General features: G+C 40.1%; 1 protein-coding gene across 4 annotated transcripts in view; it reads left to right on the top strand.

The window, feature by feature from the left end:
- The first annotated feature begins 1245 nt into the window (after positions 1-1245).
- The window catches only part of REV1 (REV1 DNA directed polymerase), a 62050-nt gene continuing 38496 nt past the window's right edge, over positions 1246-24799 (top strand). For 2 of the 4 annotated variants that reach the window (XM_054162833.1, XM_054162832.1), the window contains exons 1-5: positions 1246-1472; positions 16489-16555; positions 17306-17438; positions 19083-19251; positions 22700-22849. In XM_054162833.1, coding sequence (XP_054018808.1) covers positions 16499-16555; positions 17306-17438; positions 19083-19251; positions 22700-22849 — 509 coding nt within the window. In that variant the 5' untranslated portion in view covers positions 1246-1472; positions 16489-16498. Of the gene's footprint in view, positions 1473-16488; positions 16556-17305; positions 17439-19056; positions 19252-22699; positions 22850-24799 lie in introns of those variants that run through there. The other 2 variants (XM_054162830.1, XM_054162831.1) reach the window with 2 other exon arrangements.

The raw sequence follows: 24799 nt of genomic DNA, 5'->3' as shown, positions 1-24799 counted from the left end.
AGAACAGCCCACACATGCTGTGACTAGTTTGGCACAGGAGTGTGCTGCCTGGTGCTAGAAAGCTCAGCAAGGAAAGTACTTGACCTCTCCTGTTATTTCACTGCTGCTCTAATGAAACTTGTTGAGGCCGAGATCCCTTCCTCAGCCTGGGATGAAACGGCCACTGCATTTTAAAGTGACCAGAGAAGAGCAGGTAGCATAGTTGTGCTCCTTTCAGAAACCTGGCTACTTACAAACATGGAATCACACGTGAGAAGCCAACGGGTGGTATTCTCATATCTAGTGAGCAAAGAGAATGAGCTCTGTGAGAAATCCCTTCTACTGTAAGACTGGTGAAGCCTGAACCTGCCTCAATGTCCCTTAAGTCACCAGGCCCCAGCCACAACAGGGGCAGAGCTGGGTTGTGATCTCAGATTTGCCATCCTCTACAATGGCCTTGGACAGCCGAGGAACGCTGCAGGGGTAGCCTAATGCAGGCCTGAACGGAGGGCTTAACTGAAGCGCGGGTAGAGATGATCTGCAAGGGCAAGGGTGCGGGTCGTACCACCGACACAGTTCAACTCAGGCCTTCCTCTGAACAGCGGCCCTGTGAACGGCAATGGACAGTAGAAACGGGAGTGAGGTGCGCCGCTCCCGTCGGAGCACAAGCTCCCACCTCCCTCCCTGGGGCGCGGCCGGCCCCAGGCCTGCGCCACCAGCAGCAGACTGACAAACTGGGGCCTGCCCGCCGTCTCCTGCTGCTGCCGCTCTCACGGCAGACGCGACCGTACCGCAGACAAACGCGGGCGCTTCTCCCACCCACCGGCCGGCCAGCCCCCGGCGGTCCCGGAAGCGGCAGGGCCGGGCTACACTGTGCACAAACAGGGGCGTCCCTTTGTGAAACGTCTGCCCGTGCCGCCGCCGCCGCTCTTGCGGCAGCCCCCAGGCTTGCAGCGCGCCCCTCGGGCCGCCAGGGGGCGCTGCCGCCACGCCCCCTTCGCAGCCCACCCAGGGTGTTGGGGGGAGTGGGTGGGAAAGCCGGAGAAGCGCACGGGCTGCTCGTGCCCGCCGCGAGAGCTCCCCGGCGGAACAGCACGCGACTTTCCGCGGGACGCGAGCCACTAGGGGGCGCGCCGGGGGCGGGCGGGCTAGCTGGCCTTGCCCGGCGCGCGCCGCTTGTTGACCGAGCGGCGGTTGGTGGCGCGAGACTCTGTCGTGACGCGCTCGCAGGAAGGGCGGCGGGAGGAGGGGCTGCTGCTGGGGACACCGAGAGGGGGAGGAGAACGCGCCGGGGGGAGCAGAGGGAGAGGAAGGAAGGAAGAGGGAGAGCGCGGCCGGGGCTGAGAGCTGGGGAGGAGGAAGAAGAAGGCGGGCAAGAGGTGGTGAATGCGTGCGTCCGTGCCGGGGGCAGCCGCGATGTGAAGTCCTCACGCGGCCCGGCAGGGCAGGAGGCGGCGGCGCCCCGGGAATGTGCGTCTGGGACGCAGCGAAAGGTGAGCAGCGGCGGGGAGCTGCCGGGAGCCGGTGCATAAACCCCAACGGCACAACGGCCTTGGCCGCCCGGTGCTCGCAAGCGCGACTCTCTGCATGCGTGCGGGGGGCAGCTCGGGAGGGTGGGGGGAAAGAAGGAAGGGGGAGCCTGAGGCAGCCGCGGGGCCCGTAGATCCTGCCCTGTCTCAGCCCCTCCCTGGGCCCGCGGCCTGGTTCTCCCCGCCGCAGCTCTTCCCCAGCGCGGGACTCGGTATGGGTGTGAGGAGGGTGGCGTGCGGGGTTATGTAACCAGCGCGGGCGGCCTCGTTCAACCCCGCTTTGCCCGCGCGCGCAGAGGGTGTGCTGGCGGGTGGGAGTGCGGGCGGGGGGGGTGGAGGAGGGAGGGAAAGGGAGTGGGACAGACCTCTGAGCGCGCGCGGGCGCGCCCTCTGCAAGTGGCCGAGGGTGTGCCGGGGGTGCGGACCACTGCCACCCCCGGTCGGCCCTGCCCTTCCCCCGCCAGTGGCGGCACCGGTGTGTGTGCGTGTGCTGGTCACATGGGGCCTGCGCTTCAGACACAACACGGCTCCCCAGGCAGAGCCGGAGTGATGCCGCCAGCATTTTGCTAGCTAAGGGGTCATTGCAGGGATATAGGTTGGAGGAGGAAGAGGAAAGGCCAAGTCGCGGTGCAGCGTTGCCCTCGCGAACACCCCACGCGCTGAGGCACTCAGCCGTAGCAGCATGTATCTGCCTGCGTTTTTCCATCGTGTTTTGTCACAAGTTGTATTTGCTGAGCAATAGTGCTGTGTACAACCGGTCTGCCTAAAGGAAGAGGACCTATGCTTGATAAGTAAGCCTTTGCATACAGACACCCGAGTACATACGTGTTCACTGATGCTTCTTCACCCCTGCTGCATTTTACTGTATAGTTACCATTGACTTGACTTGTGATGCTGAGCAAAAAGCCCTTGATGAGAGATGTATAGTGTATCAATCTTCGAGGAGAGATAGTACCACAAGCATGTGATTTTTGGGTAGAAAATCTCTTGTGTTGTATACTGTAATATTACATTATTTCTGATGCTTTAAGATTAATGTCCAAGTTTTCAAAATGACAGAGCTGTGAATACTCTGAGCTGTGAATACTCTGCTTGTGTTAATGAGAGTTTTTTAATTGTAAAAAGATGAGTTGATGTATGCATCTTGATTTAGAATCCAGGTCCAATCCCAGATTTGATAATGTAGTCCAAAGAAGCAAAAATAGGATTGTAGTTTTACAATCCCGATTCTTTATTTTAGACGCTGTTGTTGATCAGATTTAACTGTTCAAAACAGTTCTTCAATTGCCATTAGTTGATAGAGGTTATAGTTAAAATTTATTTCTGGAATAGTTCTGTCTTACTGAGGTTTATAACATTTAACACAGAAATCTGAATCTCTGGCAAATTGTTTGCCATCTTGTCTTAAGCATGTAGTTATTATCCATTCCCACCATATTGGAATTTTGTTCAGTCCATTTCTTCCACTGGATAATGTATACAATCCCTGTTAGTAAATAATCCCAAGCTGTCAGACTGGAGGTCATTGGTAGGGCAGTATTAGTAGAGGCACACAGAGTGCAGACACCTGCCTTGTGACTCACTGATGTTTAACTACTTGAGGATAGTTTTAAAAGTAAAGCTCTAATACAAAAATTACGTTGGCATATTTCAAGCCTCAGTAGTGAATCGAATGTATGTTTTTCAATGTATCGTATATGTATCTTCAACACATTATTCAGTAACTGGCATTTCAAACATAGCACCAGTCCTGTCTTTCTAGGTGGTATATAGGTACTCAGTCACAGCCTGTTCTGGTGCAGTGATAGTGTCTTGTAACTGAGTGCTGATTTTGATGAATGTGTTCTGAACCCTTGACCCAGATGTCTTTTTTTAAAGAAGTTTTGTGGCAAATTTTGAGGCTTTCTACCATCCCTTTCAGGTACTAGAGATTTATTTTTTTTAAATAAGAATGATTCAAACAGAAAACCTGCTTTTGAGTAAGTGGAAAAAAATTAATATGATTGTACAAACCTTTATTTTTAGCCAGCTGTTTCGGACAAGCAGGAAAAGAAAAACTTGCCTGACCCCATCATGTACTTTCCCCATGTAATTTGTTACCTATTGTTTATTTAATGATAAATTAATTCTTTTGTATTGAACATTTTCCTGTTTTTATTAGAAGTATACATTGTTATCACTGAGATCTCTGCCAGCTCTTAGCATTGTGTTTTCCTGGAAGAGATATAACAAGTGACTTAAATATCCAAATGTTGAAACTCTCCCTCAAGAATACAGTGTAGATTAATTTGGTGATAGTGCCATTTGTTTACCTAAGCATAGCAAAATCAGAAAAAAATGGAATCTAATAGAAATGAGAACAGTCATGGAACTATAAAGAAGTAAGAGAGGAAATCTAAATGGATGTGAAAAAGCATCTACTTTTGAGTAATTCTCCAATGTGTAAGACAGCATACTTAGAACTGTAGAATTGTTAGTTTTGGAAGGGACCTCAAGGATCATCTAGTTCCAACCCCCCTGCCATGGGCAGGGACACCTCACACTAGATCAGTAAACCACAGTAGCATGACCACACTACAGGCAATGAGGTATCAATATGTGTACTTCTTTGTAAACAGAGAAAAGAGAATGCCAGGTATAAAGGAAACTGGAAGACAATTCCTGTCAGAAATCAGGGCATCACTGCTTCACTGCAGCACATTGACCATAGTGCTGGGCCCAGGAGACAAACTGTCTTGTATCCAATGGCAAGATTTTATAGACTTATCATAGAATTATGGAATGGTTTGGGTTGGAAGGGAACTTGAGATTGTTTAGTTCCAAATCCTCTGCCATGGGCAGGGACAACTTCCACTAGACCAGGTTGTTCAAGGCTCTGTCCAGCCTGGCCTTGAACCTCCTCCAGGGAGGAGACATCCACAACTTGAGTGGGCAGTTTCCATTATTTTTGAAAGCAAATGTGCAGTGTCTCCTGAAAAACCCTGCTGATACCAAGATACTGCCCACAGACAAACTGGGTTCTGGTGTTCTCCAAGGCAGATTTGATCCACCTTGACTTGGGAGCTGTTAGTGAGGCAGCTTGCCCAGAGTTATTCAATAATCTATTACAGTGAGCAGTGGTGTTTATAGCCTGTGTCTTGCAGAGTGATGTCAAGTGACAGCAACCAAGCAACTTCTTAATTTGGTTTCATCTCCCTGATAAGACTATGTCTGTATTAGTATGTGAAACTGGACAAGGGAAAGCGGAAGTGTCCTTTTTTGAGAGAGAGATTTATGTAGTGTTTCTCCCTGAGAGCAGCTTTCTTCTCTGTTGTGGAAACCAGACAGCATTTTAATTTGAGACACAAATATTTGTAGGGAGGAGAATCTCCTGTGTCTCTGGTCTCCCCATTTTTGTATTTCATATGGAGTAGCTGGTGCTCAGAAGTCAGAATTAGGAAGCACTTGTTTCCCACTTTTCAGTGGGAGAGAGGTGAGTGTGTGGGCCAGCTTTAAATTCTGGGCTGCAGTAATAACTTCCAGTCCTGTGACTTTTATATTCAGAACTAACTGAAGGACTGCTGCTACTGCAATTTGGGAATCTGTGATCATTAAATTCTTCTAGGAGATACTTACAGTTTGCTACAGCCATAGGAAGGATTGTTATATCCTTCATATTTTTTTGCTGTAAAGGCCTAAGCAGACTGTGGTCCCTGAATTTCTGTTAGCTCTTGGGTAAAGACCTTCAGGTCGTCCTGTTGGTGTTCTACTTATGTGATAGAGCTGAAGCTGGTAGTTTGAAATGTGGTTGCTTGCATAAGTAAAGCTTGGCCATACTGCGTTTAACTCTTTCGTGTTGATTTTGCTTTCTGTTCTTGGCTCTCTGTAAATACTTCAACCAGATCCCAACATAAGGAAATTATCAGCTGTATTGTCCTAATTTGGTCTACTTGAATTCATACAGACCTTTTCAGCTTCTTGATTTATGAAAGTAAATAATCCTGAAAAGGGAGAAAGCTAATTTCACTCAGGAGAAAACACTGCTCAAGTACCTTGCAGAGCATTCTTGCAAATGCATGTGGATTGATCTGAATGCCAAAATGTGAAAGCAGCGCTGAAGGTGTGTGGAGTAAGGTTGAGAACTGCTCCAAGGTTTTTTCCATATTGACTTGTAGATTGGCAATATTTTGCTAGATTTTTTTTGCTATAATTTTGGGTCAAGTTCTAGTTGTCAATGAATACCCAGAGTAAAATAAACTTCTATGCATGTTGTTTATGGCTTCATCTTTTTGAAGTGGCTCAAATAAGCTGTTAGTTCAGGGCATGATGAGTCAGCATCTTGGACAAACAGTTGTACTTAGATTATTTTTGAACTAGGAGCTGTTGCTGTTTCAGGAAAGTAGTGGAATTGATGGTGGTTCTTACAGTCAGAAAAGTCCATGACCTCATGGCAAGCATGGTAAATGATTAATGCCATTTACCAAATAGAGTACCTGTATTTTGCCATTTTGTGCTTTAGAATGCAGCTCTCAGTTGAGCTAAGGATCTAAAATAATGGTCTGTCAAAGAATCCGCAAATGAACTAGGTTATAAAGGAAAAAATATTTGTTTGTTTTGATCTCTCCATTTACTAGTCTTGTTGGTCTGAACTGATAAAAAAGTAATATCCATGGACTAAAGAAAGATGTAGAAAACTTGAGGAGAAACTTAAAATTTCAAGGCTAAACATAGAGGTTGTATCTCGTAGAGACTTAAACCAGAAATTTGCAGCTTTGAGAGTTTTGAAGGCAAGTCAGAAAAACATTTGGGAACCTGACTGCAATGTCAGTTGGAATTGAGTAATGTCATTCAAAAGCTGCTGGAACAGAAAATCAACCTATTTAAATACCGAATGTGTACTCATCAGTGCTTTTAATTCTAAAGTTACTTGAGTTCTTGGAGTTTTGCTGCTGTGTTTAGTGTTGCTCATATGTGAGTAGAGAGATGATCTCCCTTAGTATCTGACATCAGCTATGATTAGCAAAGTGGATGTGTTTTCTTTTCCCTGAAAAGCCTGACCTCAGCAGCTGCTCAGTGTACATTGGTAACATTGGAATGAGCATAAAGCACAACTGCCCTGGGCATTTCGGGAAAAAATAGCTTGTAGAGAAGTGGTGCCTTCTCATTATGTCAATTAGAGTGTCAGCCCAGAGAGTGTATCAATTTCCAATGCCATTCTCTGCAGCCAAAGTGGTTAATCTGAGCAATCTGGGTAGTGAGCAAATTGATCAACCACAAGACCCTTGTTTTGTGTGTATATGCACACAGACACCCACATATATGTGCACATGTGTGTGTGTGTATATATATACACCCATACATACACTTGTGTAGCCAAATCCACAAAATCAGTCAGAAATGTGTAGTCTCTTTTGACAAGATTTCACAAGTGTGCTGTCCTGAAGTCTGGGGAAGCTGAAGATAATGTCAAGAGATTTTCACCAGCAGAGTTAAGAAATGTTAATAAATTCAGACCATTCACAGATTCCCTGCTTTGATCACCTCAGGAAAATTTTGCAGTTATTTATTTTGATCAATTACACCTCCACATGTCAACTTTACCTACATCATTAAGTTTTTCTTTAGCTCTACACAGACATTTCCTTCAGTTGTACCTAAGAAGTATTATGAAGTCATTCGGCAAAAGGAACTTTTATTGTTTGGGAGGAAGTACGGTTTATTTAAGCTACCTGCTGAGGCTTAAACTATGGCACAGCATAAGCTTCTTATTAAGACACAAGTTGTGGGACTGAGTTACTGTCAGGCTGAGTGCACAAACGACAAACTTACCAAGGTCTCATGATCTATTAGGTGGAAAAAAATTAACATCCTAGTCTTCCTTTTAACAGAGAAGAGTTTGTTTTCAAAAACTACAGGCAGCTAAGCATAGAGACTTGAAGGAAGAATATCCAGTTCATATACTCATCTTGCTTATTGTTTCGAATACTCAAGTCCAAGGCAGAAAGAGAATTTCCTTTTTGTGATTTACAGCCCGTTCACTGAGTTGCTACTGAAAGTCCTAATTCCACAAGATACACTTCTTCATCTGTCTTGATACAATACATTTTATTCTGGAACATAGGTATTTAGAAACTGGCATAAAGATTGCCAGTGTGCTAAGTTCTCTTAGGGTTGAATATCCAAAAGAATGTAAGTGCAGAAGAGAAATTACGAAGTCCATTCCTGAAGTCTGCTGAAACTTGCCAGTGCCTTGGTGGCAGTAAGAACAGTTGTATGAAACAGTTGTATGTACTTTATCTACATACTCCTAGCAAGGCAGCTTCCTTACCTATGTCCAAACCTTCAGATTGTAGTTTTATTTCTGAATTTTATTCACATTCAAGATTGCATCATATATCAACGTGGAAGTGTGAATTAACAGAGTTTGTCAACAGCCTACAGAAAAAAAACAGCGGTGTCTTCCCAGGAAGGGAAAAATTAAAAAAATGGAAAGCAGGCAGGTCTGCTCTTAAAACTGACACAGGTAGATACTTGTTTAAGAAGGTTTATGTTGAGAAGGTGCCTATATCTTTATTTGTACCTTAATTGTCTAACTGAAACAGTTAGTATTCAATATTCATACTACAGTCTAGCTATCTGGAAAAGCATGGTGACTTTGATGTGCTGAGAACTAACGGCTCCAACCTTTTTTGGTTTTGTTTGAGGTTTTTTAACTGAAAATATGACTTAATGTGATACTCTGTCCTACCTTAGCCTGGAGAAGAGGAGACTCAGGGGTGACCTTATTCCTCTCTACAACTACCTGAAGGAGGATTGTAGACAGACAGATGTTGGTCTCTTCTCCCAGGCAGCCAGCACCAGAACAAGAGGACACAGTCTCAGGCTGCTCCAGGGGAGGTTCAGGCTAGATGTTAGGAAAAAGTTCTATACAGAGAGAGTGATTGCCCATTGGAATGGGCTGCCTGGGGAGGTGGTGGATTCGCCATCATTGGAGGTTTTCAGGAGAAGACTTGATGGGGTGCTTGGTGCCATGGGTTAGTTGTTTGGGTGGTGTTGGATTGGTTGATGGGTTGGACGTGATGATCTTGAGGGTCTCTTCCAACCTGGTTTATTCTATGTATTCTATGTATTCTATGGTTAATTATAATAATAAAAATTTATGAAGAGCCACTCATCGTTGAGAACGGGCTGAAGTTTTACCAAACAATATAGAAATGTTGAAACTGAAGCCAGTTTTCTGTGAGCAGAAGAGAAAAAAAAAACCCACTGCTTGTGACAAGCTCTAAACAGACTAGCTGCTACTGAGTGTTATTCCTAGAGGGGAATGAAACATTGACAGTTGGTCTCAAATTGAATCTGGCTTGCTATTTTTCAAAGAACTAAACATCTCAAATGCTGTGTATAAAAGCAAAAGGAGTATCTTGAAAACAGACTGCTCAAAGATGGTGAAGACCTCAGTAATGCTGTTTTCAGTACCTTATGTTCAAGGTTCTTTAAGTTGTGATAATTGAAAGAATTGTCTGTCCAAGACTCTTTAAGTCAGTTCTGAAAAGGTCTAAACATTTTGTTCTGTAGAGCGCTCGTATAAAGTTTTATCTGTTGTTCAACTGCATTAGGTCATTGCAGTGATTCACCAACAACAGAATTGCATATTTTTTAGTTGTTACTTGTATGTAAAGTAATTAGTCCTTGATGTTAAAGTAAACTGATCTGAAATAAAAGCAATTTGAGTTGCAAAAATAGTGCCTTTATTAGTTTGGATTAGTTTAGCAAAGATTTCCTGCATTGACCTTATGGTCAGAGTATAGTTGTTTTGGTTTTTTTGCTATGAAGCCCAAATGAAAGTATGTACAGAACACCTTAAAATAGTCATCTACACAAAAGGATTTTGTTTTTTTCTGATCTTAATATGGGTTTTGTGGTATGTCACCTTTCTAGCAACTGCCATGGATTTTAATATTTTAGAAAAAGAACCAGAAAAACAGTATTAATTAATGTCTCATACTTCACTAACAGTTTTCTGTCTTATTTGCCCAAGATTTTAATGATTGTTCTTTTCTAATTCATAATCTTAGGTTTCCTCATACAAGATGGGGTGGTGTTGGGTGCTTTGGGGACAGATATTTTTCAAGTGTCCTTCAGCTAATTTAACTTCTTTAAAATGTCATAGAAGATTGAACTGCAAAACAGGACTTGCTGGTTGACCTTTTAACATCAAGTGCTTGTAATTAGAAACAATTATGGCATGGTCTAAAACATGTGGCCTAAAATGGGGAAGTTGTTTCACTGTTAACTTTATTTGAAAACTCCTATCTTATGGAAAAGATGAGGTAGCCTACCTCTCCTGTTTACTGGGGACTGAAAAAAACAAGCATGTCTAGTTAGTGAAAAGTGGCTAGCTCATTGCAACTCTGTATCCACGTTTACACCACAATTGCAGCCATGACTGTAAAAGGCGGTTTCTAGAAATAGCAAAGATAATCTTAAGGTCCCACAGACAATGTAAGGACCAGTTCCATCAGTTCTTCTTTCCTGGCCTGTCTGCTTTAGCTTTGTCTGATGCCTTTGTGAGTCAATTCAGCTTGCTGAACTAATAGGAAACTAATAAATTATGTAAATCTTCTACTGATTTAGTGAGCTGGGTTGCACAAAGGACCAGTACAAACATAGGGGCTGTGTGAATTTGAAGGTAGTGTTGAGGTTCAGAAGAAGAGGTAAAGCCTGTTAGGCTAGCAGAGGTTTGAGACCAGAACTGTCCCTTTTGGTGGCAGTCAGCCATCAAGTTGACTTGACCATCTTACAAAACTTGACCCTGAGAGGTTTTTTCCCTGCCTAGAATAAAATTCAGTTCCTTTGCAACATACTTACTAATCTATTTTAATATGGAACTGTAGTGTTAACTCAGAAGTGTCCCAGATCACAGATTTAATAATACAGTATGGGTTTTTTTAAGTTACTAACTATTTTAAAAATTATTTTTAAGTTCTTTTGTTGGATTCTGATCTTTTCAATATGTGGTAGAAAAGTTTTAGACCCATTTGCAGCAGCTCTTTTCCAGAAGACTGCCAAGAAAAGGACGCTCTTGTGCTGAGAAACATGTAAACACATAAAACAGTTCTTTCCTCAAAGAGCTTGCAGATTAGTGCCAAGTAGAGTGGTGAGTTTGATGTGGGACCTGGAATGTACATGCATGAAACTCAAACAGGCCACAAGAATGGAAACAATGGCTAATCCTGGTGAGCTGGAATGGATTCAGTATACAGTTCAAGCAGAAGATTCTGACACTCATCAGCAAGGACATGAGGTAGTATCATAGTATCAGTCAGGGTTGTAAGGGACCACAAGGATCATCTAGTCCCAATCCCCCTGCCATGGGCAGGGACACCCCACACTAGATCAGGCTGGCCAGAGCCTCATCCAGCCTGGGCTTAAACACCTCCAGGGATGGGGCCTCAACCACCTCCCTGGACAATGGTGAAGAACTTCCTCCTCACATCCAGTCTGAATCTTCCCACCTCCAACTTCTTTCCATTCCCCCTAGTCCTATCACTACCTGAGATCCTGAGAAGTCCCTCCCCAGCCTTCTTGTAGGCCCCCTTCAGATACTGGAAGGCCACAATAAGGTCACCTTGGAGCCTTCTCTTCTCCAGACTGAACAGCCCCAACTCTTTCAGTCTGTCCTCATAGGAGAGGTGCTCCAGCCCTCTGATCATCCTTGTGGCCTTTCTCTGGACACATTCCAGCATGTCCAGATCCCTCTTGTAATAGAGGCTCCAGAACTGGACACAGTACTCCAGGTGGGGTCTCACCAGAGCTGAGTAGAGAGGGAGAATCACCTCCCTTGACCTTCTGGCCACACTTCTCCTGATGCAGCCCAGGATCTGATTGGCTTTCCGGGCTGCAAGTGCACACTGAGAGCTCATGTTGAGCTTCTTGTCCACCAGCAACCCCAAGTCTCTCTCCTCAGGGCTGCTTTCCAGCCAGTCACTGCCCAGCCTGTATTTGTGCCTGGGATTGCCTCCACCCAGATGCAGGACCCTGCGCTTGGTCTTGTTGAACCTCATGAGGTTGGCTTGTGCCCACCTCTCCAGCCTGTCCAGGTCCCTCTGAATGGCATACCAGCTGTTAGCAGTAGGGTTACATTTTCAAAAATAAAGCTTGCATTGTTTGAATATGTTAATTAAATCAAGTTCATTTGCCTTAGAGGACACTCACAGGATGTTCACTCTGGTCAGAAATGCAAAATAACTATTGCAATATGTTATACTTTCACTCAGCTTTCAGTTACCTGAAACTGGATTATCTGAATTAGAGGTTGCTTGTGTCACGTATTTAGACACAGATTTGGTAGCGTTATTCGCTGATTCACAATGCAGCCTCATTTTGTCTTTGGAAATAGTCTGTATACTCTCCTATAGTATCTATTCTGCCAGATCCAAGTTGGCTACTTGAAGAAGCAGCAGAAATGTATCTGTAGCATATACCTGGAAAAATGAAGAGCATGGCAGGCACAGTTCAAGTTTGGGCAACACTAGGACTGACCTGGAATTAAAAGTCCATAAGGATCCAGATCCACTTACTAGAGAGCCACTGAGATTTCTGTTCTGTGTTCCTAAGCATTTTCCCCATAATACCTCTGGTTTTGGACTGGGTTTGTTCATTACCTACCTTACCCCAGCTGCCCAAGATAATGGAAAGCCTCTTGCCTTACAACCACACCATACTGAATTTATAGTATTTTCAAGAGTTAACTTTCCTGCATCAGATCATGTGTGCTACAGATGAGATTAAAACAAATGATAAGTCATATCAACATTCACATCTATATTCTTTGTGTTATGATCTAAAATCTCATTGTGCAGCTCTTTTGTATGCACAGGCACATTTATAGAGTTGGAGAAGAGGAGGCTCAGGGGAGACCTTATTGCTCTCCACAACTACCTGAAGGGAAGTTGTAGACAGGTGGGGGCTGGTCTCTTCTCCCAGGCAACCAGCACCAGAACAAGAGGACACAGTCTCAAGCTGTGCCAGGGGAGGTTTAGATTGGATGTTAGGAAGAAATTCTTCATAGAGAGAGTGATTGCCCATTGGAATGGGCTGCTTGGGGAGGTAGTGGAGTTGCCATCATTGGAGGTGTTTAGGAGGAGACTTGATGGGGTGCTTGGTTGCATGGTTTAGTTGCTTAGGTGGTGTTGGATGATGGGTTGGACGTGATGATCTTGAAGGTCTCTTCCAACCTGGTCTGGTCTGGTCTGGTCTACTCTACTTCTGTTCTGTTCTGTTCTGTTCTGTTCTGTTCTGTTCTGTTCTGTTCTCTTCTCTTCTCTTCTCTTCTCTTCTCTTCTCTTCTCTTCTCTTCTCTTCTCTTCTCTTCTCTTCTCTTCTCTTCTCTTCTCTTCTCTTCTCTTCTCTTCTCTTCTCTTCTCTTCTCTTCTCTATGTAGGCTTAACATTTAATGCCATCATGAAATGCTATTTACGGGCTTTGATTAACAGTCTAACAATAGAATTAAGTGGTTGTGGACTAGAAAGTATAATGCTAGGCCTGTGGAGCAGTATGCAGAGAGATGTTACATGGCTTTCTCTAGTGGGCTATATTGAGTATTTCTGAGCCACCAAGTACAAAGTGTGAATACTCTCAGTTTCTCTTACAGCTTCAATTTTGGAAAAGATTGCCCAGTAGAAACAACTATTTTGAAGTGCCCTATTTTAGAAGAGTAAGATTTTACCATTTGTATATGGTCTAGAGAAAGATGCAGGGCCAAATTATGTTCATCACAGGAGTTGCTAACTTATTTTCTTTAAAAATAGCTTTTCTTGCAGCAGAAACTTGGGGTTTATTCCAAGGAATAATATATCTACCTTTACAGGCTTTTGTGCAGTTTCAGAATTTGTTGGTATTTATCTTCTAATTGTTGAAGATTTATTTGTGCTCACAGGTCAGAATATGAGCACTTCCATTTTATTATCTGGGTGAAGGGGTCACTTTATAGCATGTCCTTTAGGCTCTAGAGATACCCTGAAAACTAGTAACCATGGTGGTTCACTATAACTGAGTCACTGAGCTTTAGTGCTCATATCAACATTAAGAAAATAATCCATGTCTCTCAGTACTTGAGCCAAAGGCATCTAATAATCACTGAAGCACCATGTTCCTAACTTGGAGGCTAAGTGGACTGACGAAGGCAAAACCAATGTCTGCTAATAAAAAGGTAAATCATTATCAGATGTTGTAAGTAGGCATTGCAGCCTAGCATCTCCATTTTTGCAGGCTCTAGGAAGACAACTTGATACGCCTTGTTCTTGATACACCAAAAATAGTTTGGTTTTTGTGACTTCTAGTTTTAATCAAACTAGGCATGTACCCATGGTTCTGATTGGCCCCACTGGATTTGGTTTTCTGATCTAATAGTTTTTAGACAGAGATCATTCCTCACCTCCCAGTGTCCTGGGTAAAAATGGAATGTCTTTCAAGGTTTCAGAAAAGCTTACCCTCATGAAAGCAGTTGTTCAGTTTCTTGGGCATTAGATACTTTAGTTTAAGCATACAGTTGTCTATATAGCAGTCAGAGAAACTGCATATCAGATCCTACTTCTCAAGAACTCAGTGACTGGAATAAAAAATATCTTTGCTAGGCTGATGTTGCAGTGTCTTGTAGTGTGGGTTGTGCACAGTCTTGAACATTCTTTGTTGTTTCTTTGTTTTTCAGATTTAGAGTTTCTTTTCATGAGAGTTTCTTAATGATAGACATCCTTTTGGTTGTTGCTATTGTAATTTTTATTTTTTTATTTTTTTCAGAAGGAGAAAGGGTGGGTAATCAGTAGTTTAAATTCTGGTGTCTCTTAGGAGCTCATACATTGATACCTATAGTATGTAAAAAAACTAGATGACATTTTTGTAGTGGATACCTGTTTCCTCTGAGAATTTCTTAGCCAGAAGTGATAGATTTGAATTTCAATTGACTTAACTGATGGAACAATACAGATTTTCCATATGAAAGAAGTCATGTAACCATTCGCAGTGGGTACTGTCCTCTACAGGAAAAATGTTCATTTTGTATTTCATGTGGTCATCTAGATGATCTCTCATTTTTCTCTCTGCTTCTTTAGAGTTTTGTGGTATCTATTAGGTGTAATGTAAACCACTAAAAATATCGGAAAGGCCAGTGTCTTGGAAGTTGGTTTCTGAGTAAGAAACACATTCCTAGAGAAAAAACACATCATACTGAGGAGGGATTGCTTTGTTTCGGTTACTGATACAGAGTTCGTCTCCTTGACATGTGATTAGTCTTCATAATTACATACATGTGCATAGGCTATGTTTCAGATTGCAGCAACTACAAGAAGAATAGAACCAGGTGCATCATAATCTTCCTGTGTTTGCAAAGGTCCTGAAACATACCACTTAAGTTTGTCTTTTCAGCATAGTTCCACCTGCTTTGACTCTAATTCCAGGGTTGCCTAATATGGCATATTGCAGTATTCCATGAAAATGGTTGTATTTATGAAAACTTTCCTGCATCTCTGTCATCTTCTGCCAATGAAACTTGCCTGCAGCAAGGATGATTTTACTGCATTTCAAAATATGCCTGTTTGTTAGCTGTAGAAGAAAAGAGTTTTAAGAAATAAAAGCTTGAATTCAGCTGTTACCCAGGTTCAGAGGAAACAAAACTTTCATATGCTATAGAATGCAGTTTCCAGAAAAGTGCAGCAGAAGGCCTGGACATTTTTATCTCCATCCACAGCTGTATGTCCTTTCTGGTGAGCTGGAGACTGAGTGAAGGTTCTGTGCTCTGTTACTGGATGATGCTATGAATAGCCCAGAGAACAGCTACCCAACCATTGACTTCCTTCTGTGTACTAACTGTAGTTTGGTGCATTTTTATGGAGGATAAAGGAATAGAAAATAATAAAAGTGCCTAGCATAAATCTTCCTTTTAGTTTCAGTGTCTTGTCCTTGTACTCTTAAAAGCTGATAGCCTTAAAAGACAGAACTTTTTTTTTTATTTAGGGAACTAGATAAGAGTAGAAAGTCAGAGATACAATAGCAGGCAGTGACCTCGTGATCTTACATCCATCATTAATCAATATTTTAAAATCAGTGCTACAACAGCTATAGTTAATGTGAATCACTTGGGTGCAGCAAACAGTTGGCCACAGTCCAAAATGTTTCTTTTTCTCTCCTCCAGTTCTGTTCTAGCCAGCTAATAGCTCATCTGGGGACACTGCTGTGTACAGCTCATGGTCCAGGGATAAGTGTTTATGTAAAGGAAAATGGCAATTTGGCTGGTTGGCTATATTTGTTCATTATTAAGAAATACAAACAAACCAACCCCAAATAAATGACAAGTCTAGCTGTAGATCATATTAGATCATTTAAACAACTGGCTTTTCACTGACCGTAAGATGACCTGTGGGCTTTTTGGTTTTTAAATTCTGTGTGATGTATTGCATTGGAGAAACAAGTGTTTGTACTTTTTATGATTACCTGTAAATACATTGACAAAATTAATCCAGTGTCTCGTACCAGGAGGTGTTTGCCGGAATCCCACCATGTAGATAGTATCAAATAAGAAATGAAAGGTTGTACCTTGCTTGCGCAATATTTTGCATGAATGGTAGCAATTATATTTAAGAGCCTTTTATTACTGCTTTTTTTATAGGAGATGTATAATGAGCAGGAAGAGTTTAATAAATCATAATTTATTAAACTGAACATTGTAATGAGTTTTTTGTATTCGAGGTAAATAGAAGAAAATGTGCATGCTTGTTTTTTGGTACGCAGCAGGAGTGACAGTATGCATTACTACAAAACTGAGGAACTGGGCTTTTACGCAGTTTTTTTCATTTCTAGGTTAACAGTGTAACTCATATACTTTAGTGAAGTTCCCTGAAAAACATCATTTTGTGGTAATCTGTAGCTGTCCTGTAATGCATCATTGAAGTGCCACTGCTGATATTACTAAACCTCTAATTGATCAAGCATTGTTCTTCCCATGCAGAAGCTTCAGTATGAGGCGGGGTGGATGGCGAAAACGGGCTGCCGAGGGCGATGGCTGGGGAATATGGGTATGTTCAAAACTAAGTGTTTAGTGTTGTTTTAGTTTGGTTTGGGTTTTTTGAGAGGTAAATGGCACTGTGGTTAAAAAAGCTTTACAGTTTTGTTGAACATGTTAAAGGTACATTCTAAACTAAACCTCTTGGTTTCAGTTGCAATCTACATTCATAAGAATTTTTTTTTTAATTACCAGCTTTTGAAATCTTCATTCACAATAATCCATTACATTGCAAAAGTAATTAGTGCTGATCCTTAAATAGCTTTAAATCATCAGCTAAAAACTAAATAATCTTGAAACTCTTTATGGGTGACTCCACATTCTGTGTAGGTAAAAAAACAATAATCTCGTTTATGTAGATATTTATGCTGCTACTGTCTCATATATATTGAAGAATTGAAAATACTTGAAGCTAAATGAATATTCTCTAGTTTATTTCTTTAGGCAGTGATCCTCTCATTTAGCATCCAGACTAGCATAAATCTCTTATTTTTTCTTTCTTTTTTACTCTAAAAATATTGTATACAGATAGGGTCATTTTCTCATAGACTAAGATAAAAGAAATACTAAATAAATCCTGTCATGGTGGAAACAAGATGCTGGTTTTCATTTGGCAAAAGAATGTCTTCTATATGTTAACCAAAATAAAACTGAAGGGATACTGCTAACTTTTCCAGTTTTATAACTGACCAATTTCTGTCTGTAAACATTAGAAAATAAAAACAACATCATGGGGTTTGTTTTGTTTTGACTTAAAAACTAGGGCGGATACATGTCTGCAAAGGTTAAGAAACTGGAGGATCAGTTCCGGTCAGATTCAGCCATACAGCACCAGAGGGATGGAAATTCATCAACTATCTTTAGTGGAGTTGCTATCTATGTCAATGGCTTTACAGGTGAAGCTTTTATTATTTTAAGGAATTGTTCTGTTTTGTTGGTACTGTCTGTTGGTAAACCAAGTAAATCCTAAATGGATTAAAGAACTGTAAAACACATGAGTTTACAGCTAAGTAAATACATGACCATTACAGTATATGTTTTGTGTATTATGTTCATTTGTGTTTCACGTTTAAAGCTTTTCATACAAAATCAGACTTGGGTTCTGAGTATAAGTATTACTTTTGTAAATCATTTACATGAATGGTCACTAGTAGAAATAGGAGTAAATTTTTCCACCTTTCTGCAGATACTACTTGAAAGGAAACCTCCCAACTTCCTATGTGCTCCCACATACATTCAGTTTTTTATTTTTCAAGCTATTGATGGTTGGAGTGTATGTATTCAGTTTATGTTTGGGTTGATATGTTGGGGTTTTCTTGCTCAGTGGTGTAATGCTTGAGACGGTGAACCCAGTAATAGTGGAAGGAGTAAGAGAAGAGGTAACACATGTATGTATGTGTTGTCTGTGGTGGGCTGATAGTGCATTAAGAATTTTAATCATACTTCTGGGTTCTGTAAGGCATCTTAATAACCTTTCTGAAACTTCCCAGAAGCTTTTTTTCAGGGACCTATGCCAGGAATGTTTTGACTATAACATAACTGATGCATACAACTTCTATGATAACATTGCAGTGGCTTAAGCAAAGGGCTCAAGCCAGCTGAAAAAGATTAAGGTGGACATGTTAACCTATTAATACATCTGATTCAGTTTTAATAAATGTGATTCCTTTAGTGAAAATGTAGCATTTCCTTATTCTTCAAGGTAGAAGGTAGAAGAACTCTACTAGTTGTTCAGGACAGGAAATGTGTGCTATTTTTAGTTAAGAGTTAGAGATATAATCAAGTGTTAGAAATATTTTGAGGTCTGACAGTAGGCCTCTGGAAGGAATTGTAACTGTATTCCTGTATTGAAAAACTTTTTCTTTCCAGTATCTCATGCCAGACTGACTGTTCAAAACACTCTGTTTTTGCTGACCTTTGCCTTTTGGTGTCAGTGTGATACCACAACAAAGGTTTTCCTAAAGCTGAAGGGTTTTTTTCTTTCATTTTCTCTCCTCTACTTGCAAAATAAGTATATTTTTTAACAATAAGAAGAGATGTTAGTTTTTAAGATATTTGTTGTTCCCTGTAACAATTCAAGAATACATCAGAAATTATATAGTAGGACTTCTGTGCTGTTGGTAAACCCTTTCAGTATTAATTCTTTAATACTACTTTTGATTATGAACTACCAGACTCTGGTGAAAAGATCAGTTAGTTAATGTGATTTTGTGTTATGTTGATGCACGGTGGTTTATAATGTAGCATAGCATTAAATCTACTTGAGTACTTTTTTTCCCTCTCCAATGCATGTGTTGGGGAAAGATCCTCTATAACAAGTAAAATGTTTACATTTTGAATTGGTTGCTTCAGAAACAGAGTCTTACACATTTCTTCAGAAACGTTTTTTGTGATTTGTTCTTTGAAGAACTCGTGAGGTTTTTCAGGAGAAAACCAAATGTTTGCACTCTTTCTGATAACAGCATCATATTTCTCAAAGTTGTTTTTCTTACTATATCTGCTGACACAAAACAGGAATATTTATGGTTTTAATTTTATAGATCCCTCAGCTGATGAATTAAGACGGCTAATGATGTTGCATGGAGGCCAATACCATGTGTATTATTCCAGATCAAAAACAACTCACATCATTGCCACAAATCTTCCAAATGCCAAAATAAAAGAATTGAAAGGCGAAAAAGTAGTTCGTCCAGAATGGATCATGGAAAGGTAAGTTTACATCTACTGCTTTTGGTTTCTTCTTTTGGAATCAAAATACAAAGACTGGAAAAACAGCATTACAGAATATTGCATTTTGAGATTGTGGTTTAGTTTAAAATAAATGTATCTTGCAACAACTGAGAAAAATTACTACTGTTGTATTGAAGATAATGTTTCTTAGTGATTGTTTCTTAAGAAACTTCACTGAAAACATTCAGCAAGTCTTAGTCATATTAGGAAACTGAATGTTTTCCTGTTGATCTCATTTAATATCCAATCAAATAACTGGCTTTCATGTCAGTATGTTTAAATAGGTGTCAGGTGATTGTGTTTCAACCTCTTGCCTTGTGCATTGCCTTAATTTCACTTTGTCTAGTAAATAAAGAGGAATATTAATTGAAATGCATTTTCATAAGATTGATACTAATCCAACTAAACATTTATTGTGTTGTGGTTTTGTAATTCAACAACAACAAACGAGAAAAACCCAGCCCAAACCACAGAAAGCCACAATTTATTTATGTTGGTTCCTCAGTGCACTGGAATATATAGGATCAACTAAAGTTGTCCTCAGGTCCTTGGAAAATACAATAGCCAGGCTCAGAGCAGTCAATCTGGCTTGCATCTGTCATCTTCCATCTGAGGAACCCATGGGAAATAGGCAGGAATATGTTCTGGAAATCATTCTGTCAGTGTCATGCTATTCTTAACAGGCCTCTTTGGTAGATGACCAGCAGAAAAAAGCAAAAAACTAGTTCTGCATACATACTTGCAGAATCCTATTTGTGGTTCCTGTTTTCAGTATGCTGATTTCCGTCCTTTGGATTCAGTTATTTTCATGTCATGTACCTTCAAGGTAAATTTTTTAAACTTCAATAAAATCACAGGTTCTTCGGTTTTGAAGAAGACTTTAGGTGTACTTTTTGAACAGTTTTTAGGGCTTCATCCATGAGTTTAAGTACTTGGAAAGCTGATGGTAGACATGGTTTTATTTGCAAGACGTGACTGTTTTAATTTATCCCATTAAAGCTTGCTATGATTTTAACCATGTTGGGAAATAAAATTATGTACATTCAGTAGAAACTTCCTAGAACCAACGTATGACATCTGTAATTTTCCTTGTGATGTCTTATGTTAAGGTTCTGCATCTCCTAGAACTGTGTATAGACATGGGGTTGGGCACAAGAAGACAGGGAACTAACTGTCTCAGTAGTGCAAGTGTTTATGTTAGAATCTGGAGTAAAAGTTGTCTCACAACCTCTCGTTTTTCCCCATCCTCTCAACAGTGTGAAGAACACTAATTGGTTAAATATTTCATCTCCATGTACGGAATGGCAAATGTTCTTTGCAGTAGATCAGTTAGATGTGTAGTAGATTAATGCAGTGGATGTAGAGGATTTACTGAATATTGAATATTCATGGCTACATCAGGTTACGGTAATACAATGGATTTGAGTTTTTTGGTTTGGTTAAGTATCAGCCCTAAAATGTTACTGTCACAAATTGCTGGTAAAGCAGTGTTGCTAGATCTTCAGTCTTGTTATCAAAGGTTGCAAAATGGAAAGGTCATTTGCCTGTGGAGCTTTAATTTATTTCTTTGTGTGCACACATTGTAATCTTGTCCTTAATTATGTGTTCACATGCCATCTCTTTTCACTATACTTGCCACATTCTTTTCGCAGAAAAGATTGAGTTCAGGTTGCAAATCACTAATTCAGTGACTTGGTTTTCACTTTTTGTCTCCATAACCCTGTTCCTTACTTACTGCATGTGACTCGAATTCTTTGCTGATAATGGAATGAATAATTAATTGCTGTCTTTTATTGGTTCTTATCACTATAGCATCTGTCTGCTTTCCAACAATTAATGGACTTACCATGGAACATATTAAAATAGCTATTATTTTCATTTTTTGTTTGAGAGCCAGCAAAGAGACATTAAAACAACAAAAATGTCAATAATTTGGAATATGCCATGTGAACTATCTAAGATAGGATTTTTTCAGTTACTTATATAAAGATGGTAAGATACATATTGAAATCTGTTGCTGCATTAAAAGATTTGCGTCTTCTGAACTGAACATTCTGAACTGTGGTCTAAAGTCAGACTCTCATAAACCTGTTGTTAAATGCAGATAACTCTAGAATTTTGGCTTGATTAACATTACATAGAGATCCTATTGTAAGACTAATTGGAAAATTCAGTATTCTAGAGTAAGGTGTGGTTACTTGAGCAACAAAATTATTCGTTCTGCAAGCCCCTTTCTCTGTGTTTTTTCTGCCTTTCCATTCCTGCAACAAATGAAGAGATTTTCAGGCAGACCTTGGTATATGCCTAACTAGCTTTAATTTATATAATTGGGAAATGCTGTATCCTGCTATATTCTTTTATCTAATTGCAGCAAGAAAGCTTACAAGGGCTTTTATTCCACTGTCCAGCTCCGTTGTAGTACAGATTTCAGTTTGTTACAAAGCACATCTCCATCAGAAAGCATTCAGGTGTTGAATAACAGAAAATAGTATCTGTCACTGAGATAAATTCTCTTAAAAAATTTGAATTGAATTGTATGTTCAAAAGTGACCACTATTATTAATCTGCTTTGATGTGAGGGAGGTTCCTCTAATGTAAGAAGTTCAAGCATCTCTGACCTACTGTTCAGTATGAAGAGCAAAGTATAGGCAGGGAAGTCTGTTACCTCTACTTCCAGCAGCAGACGTTAAGGTGGAGTCATGCTGCAGTGTATTTTTAAAGAGGATTCCACTTTAAAGTCCATGACTTCTCTAAGGAATTTAATGGTTATTGATGTGTAATTGCATTTTCAATGGAAGAAGAAAAAGAAGAGAGTGGTACTGTGGAACACATAGAACAGAACTAGAATGATTGCAGCAGATACATATGGAAGGTATATTTGGGAATTTTTCTTCTGTCTAGCTTTCATTGGTGAATTTTCTCACAAGAAGGAATAATTATTCTTTCAGAGTAGAAGAAGTAGTGTTTCCTCAATAGTGAACTGCATCCTAGCTGACCTGCTTCAGATTTTACCCAAATTTGCTCAGGACACATGCATTTGCATTGTTCCAGTTAAAGAGCTCAGTGAGCATTGTTAGTTAGAATAACCAGGACTAGTCAGCAGAGGATTTTTTGTCTGGGCATTGCTTATTTTTTTTTAAATCAAGTATTTGGGATTTGCTTCTGTCAGTTGGAGAAAAAAAATGGATGTAGACAACTGACCAACACATCTTTCTAGTACCAGTCACCACATCAAAAATTACTTTTTAGTTCAATCCACTTAGTAGTGGGAAAGGGATTGTGGAAGGGACTGCAAGTACATAGAGCATGACAGCAAAAGGTAATGACCAAAGTCATAGTTTATTGTACATGAGGTGTTTTTCACCATAGAACGTTGGGGGTTTCTTTAAGTGTCTTAAGTACTAACATGTTCCTTTTTGTGTTTCAGCATTAAAGCTGGACGTCTCCTCTCGCACATTCCGTATCAGCTTTACACCAAGCAGTCAAGTGTTCAAAAAGGTCTCAACTTTAATAGTGTATGCAAACCTGAAGATGCCGTGCCAGGTCCAAGCAATATAGCTAAAGATCTCAACAGGGTGTAAGTGTTCCTGATCTTGCAATGTAGATGCTAATCATTCACTCATAATGGGCTTGGATTTATAGTTACATAGCATTTTTAAAATTCACTTCCACTTTATAAGAGGGAAGTTCTGAGGCACTGAAATGTAAAATTAGGCTATAGCTGTATAAATAGTTGAGGAAAGAGCTGCAGTTACGTTGATTCAAGCCTCGTATCTAGTCTTTGGTCCACACTTTGCTTCATAACGTGACCTAGGAGTCCTAGGAGGTAGTATATCTGTGTGGAAGCAACAGTCATACATTAAAGGATTCTGACTCTTTATTTCAAAAACTAGAAGGTGGCATGATTTGATTACTTTTGCTAAAAGTGCCTAGAAACAAATGTTCCTTCTTTAGCTTCTTAAAAAAAAGAGTTACAACATACCGTATGTATGCTAACGCCATGGCTTAAGTCACTCTTGAGGGAGAAGATGGATTAAAAAATCTATTACATTTGTGAAATTTCTCCTCAAAGATCTTGAGAATGGAATAGAAGAGAAAGCACCAGCAGAATTTTTAACAGGCAGAGGAGCTGGAATTTGGAAAAAAGCTGTCTGCTTGACCTAAGTGTCCTGTAGGTTTTTTCCCCTCTCTTTTTAAAGAGAGTTCCTGCACCTTTTTCAAAAGACCATGCTTGGTGTTTAAAGAATCCTAAAATTATAGAATGGATGAGGTTGAAAGAGCTTTCTGAAGGTCATCTGGTCCAACACTACTGCTCAAACAGGACCAGCGATACTGTAATGACAGTCTGTGTTCTTCCAGGGTCAACTGTTTTATTTAGAATTCAGTTCTGCATAAGGCTGAGGAGACTTTACCACATATGTGGGATTTGCCTACATCTAGGAAAAACAAAATCAGTTCCACAAAATGAGCAGTATTTCTTACCTACGTTTTAAACAATGAGTGATAAAATTACCATCTCTTCTTATTATTGCATTGTTAATATTTTTTTTAATTAGAACTAAATTCAGACTTCAACAAATACCAATCTAGTCTAAAAAGCAGCAGTTTAAAAACCTGCCCTATTCACTGATACTAAATATATGCCCCTTTCAGCTATGCAACTCCTAAAAAATACTTGTTAAATGTAATTTATGGTTATAATCTTAACCAAATTGTTGCCACAGTTAATTGGCTTTCTGTTTTCACTGGTACCCTGGATAGCTAATTATTTACCATCTTTTTTTTTTCAAATTGCTAGCTTTGGGAGTTGAGAGTGATGGTTGGTTGGTTGGGGTTTTTTTTGTTCAGATCACCTCTTGAAGGCTTTGGGCTTAATTCCACTTAGGATTTGTTCAGAGTTAATTTTTTGAATGAAAGCTTTGCCTCTACACTGTCAGAGTAGAAATAAATTGTCGATGCACTTCTGGCAGCATACTTAGTTTTGTATGCTTAAAAGATGACAAGTAGTTTGTTTGGGGTTCTATGGTAAGGTTAAAATGTTTGGTTTATACAGCTTGAGCAGATTTCTGTTGAAAGATTCAAATGATTTTCTGAAAAATAAAGTTTTCTGTGTATATTTCCTTTTTCTTGTTGTGTTTGTAACTAGATAAGGAAAATCACATTTCTTGATAAAAAGAGAACTCCTGGTTTGCATATCCCTGCAGCATTCGTGCTCTCCATGGTCATACAGTTCCTTTAACAAATAAATAATTGTTAGGATTCATTTCAACATTGCTGGACAAATTAAGGACTGTAGAAATAGCTTTTCTAATGTGAGCATGATTTTAGTCACTCCTGTGTAAACTCCTGGTACTGTTATGTTAATAATAACTGATTCTGTGCAATATTTTGTAGAGCTGTACAGTATTTTGTGACATTAAGAGGATACGGCTCAGAGTTTGAGAAAATTGTCTTGAATATCTAAAAACTACTCAAGTACATACTGATAACAGCTAGGAAGATAAATACTTAACATTTAAAATGACCT

This window comes from Dryobates pubescens, chromosome 7 (genome assembly GCF_014839835.1).
Source record: "Dryobates pubescens isolate bDryPub1 chromosome 7, bDryPub1.pri, whole genome shotgun sequence".
NCBI lineage: Eukaryota > Metazoa > Chordata > Aves > Piciformes > Picidae > Dryobates > Dryobates pubescens.
This window is presented reverse-complemented; position numbering and strand designations above follow the sequence as displayed.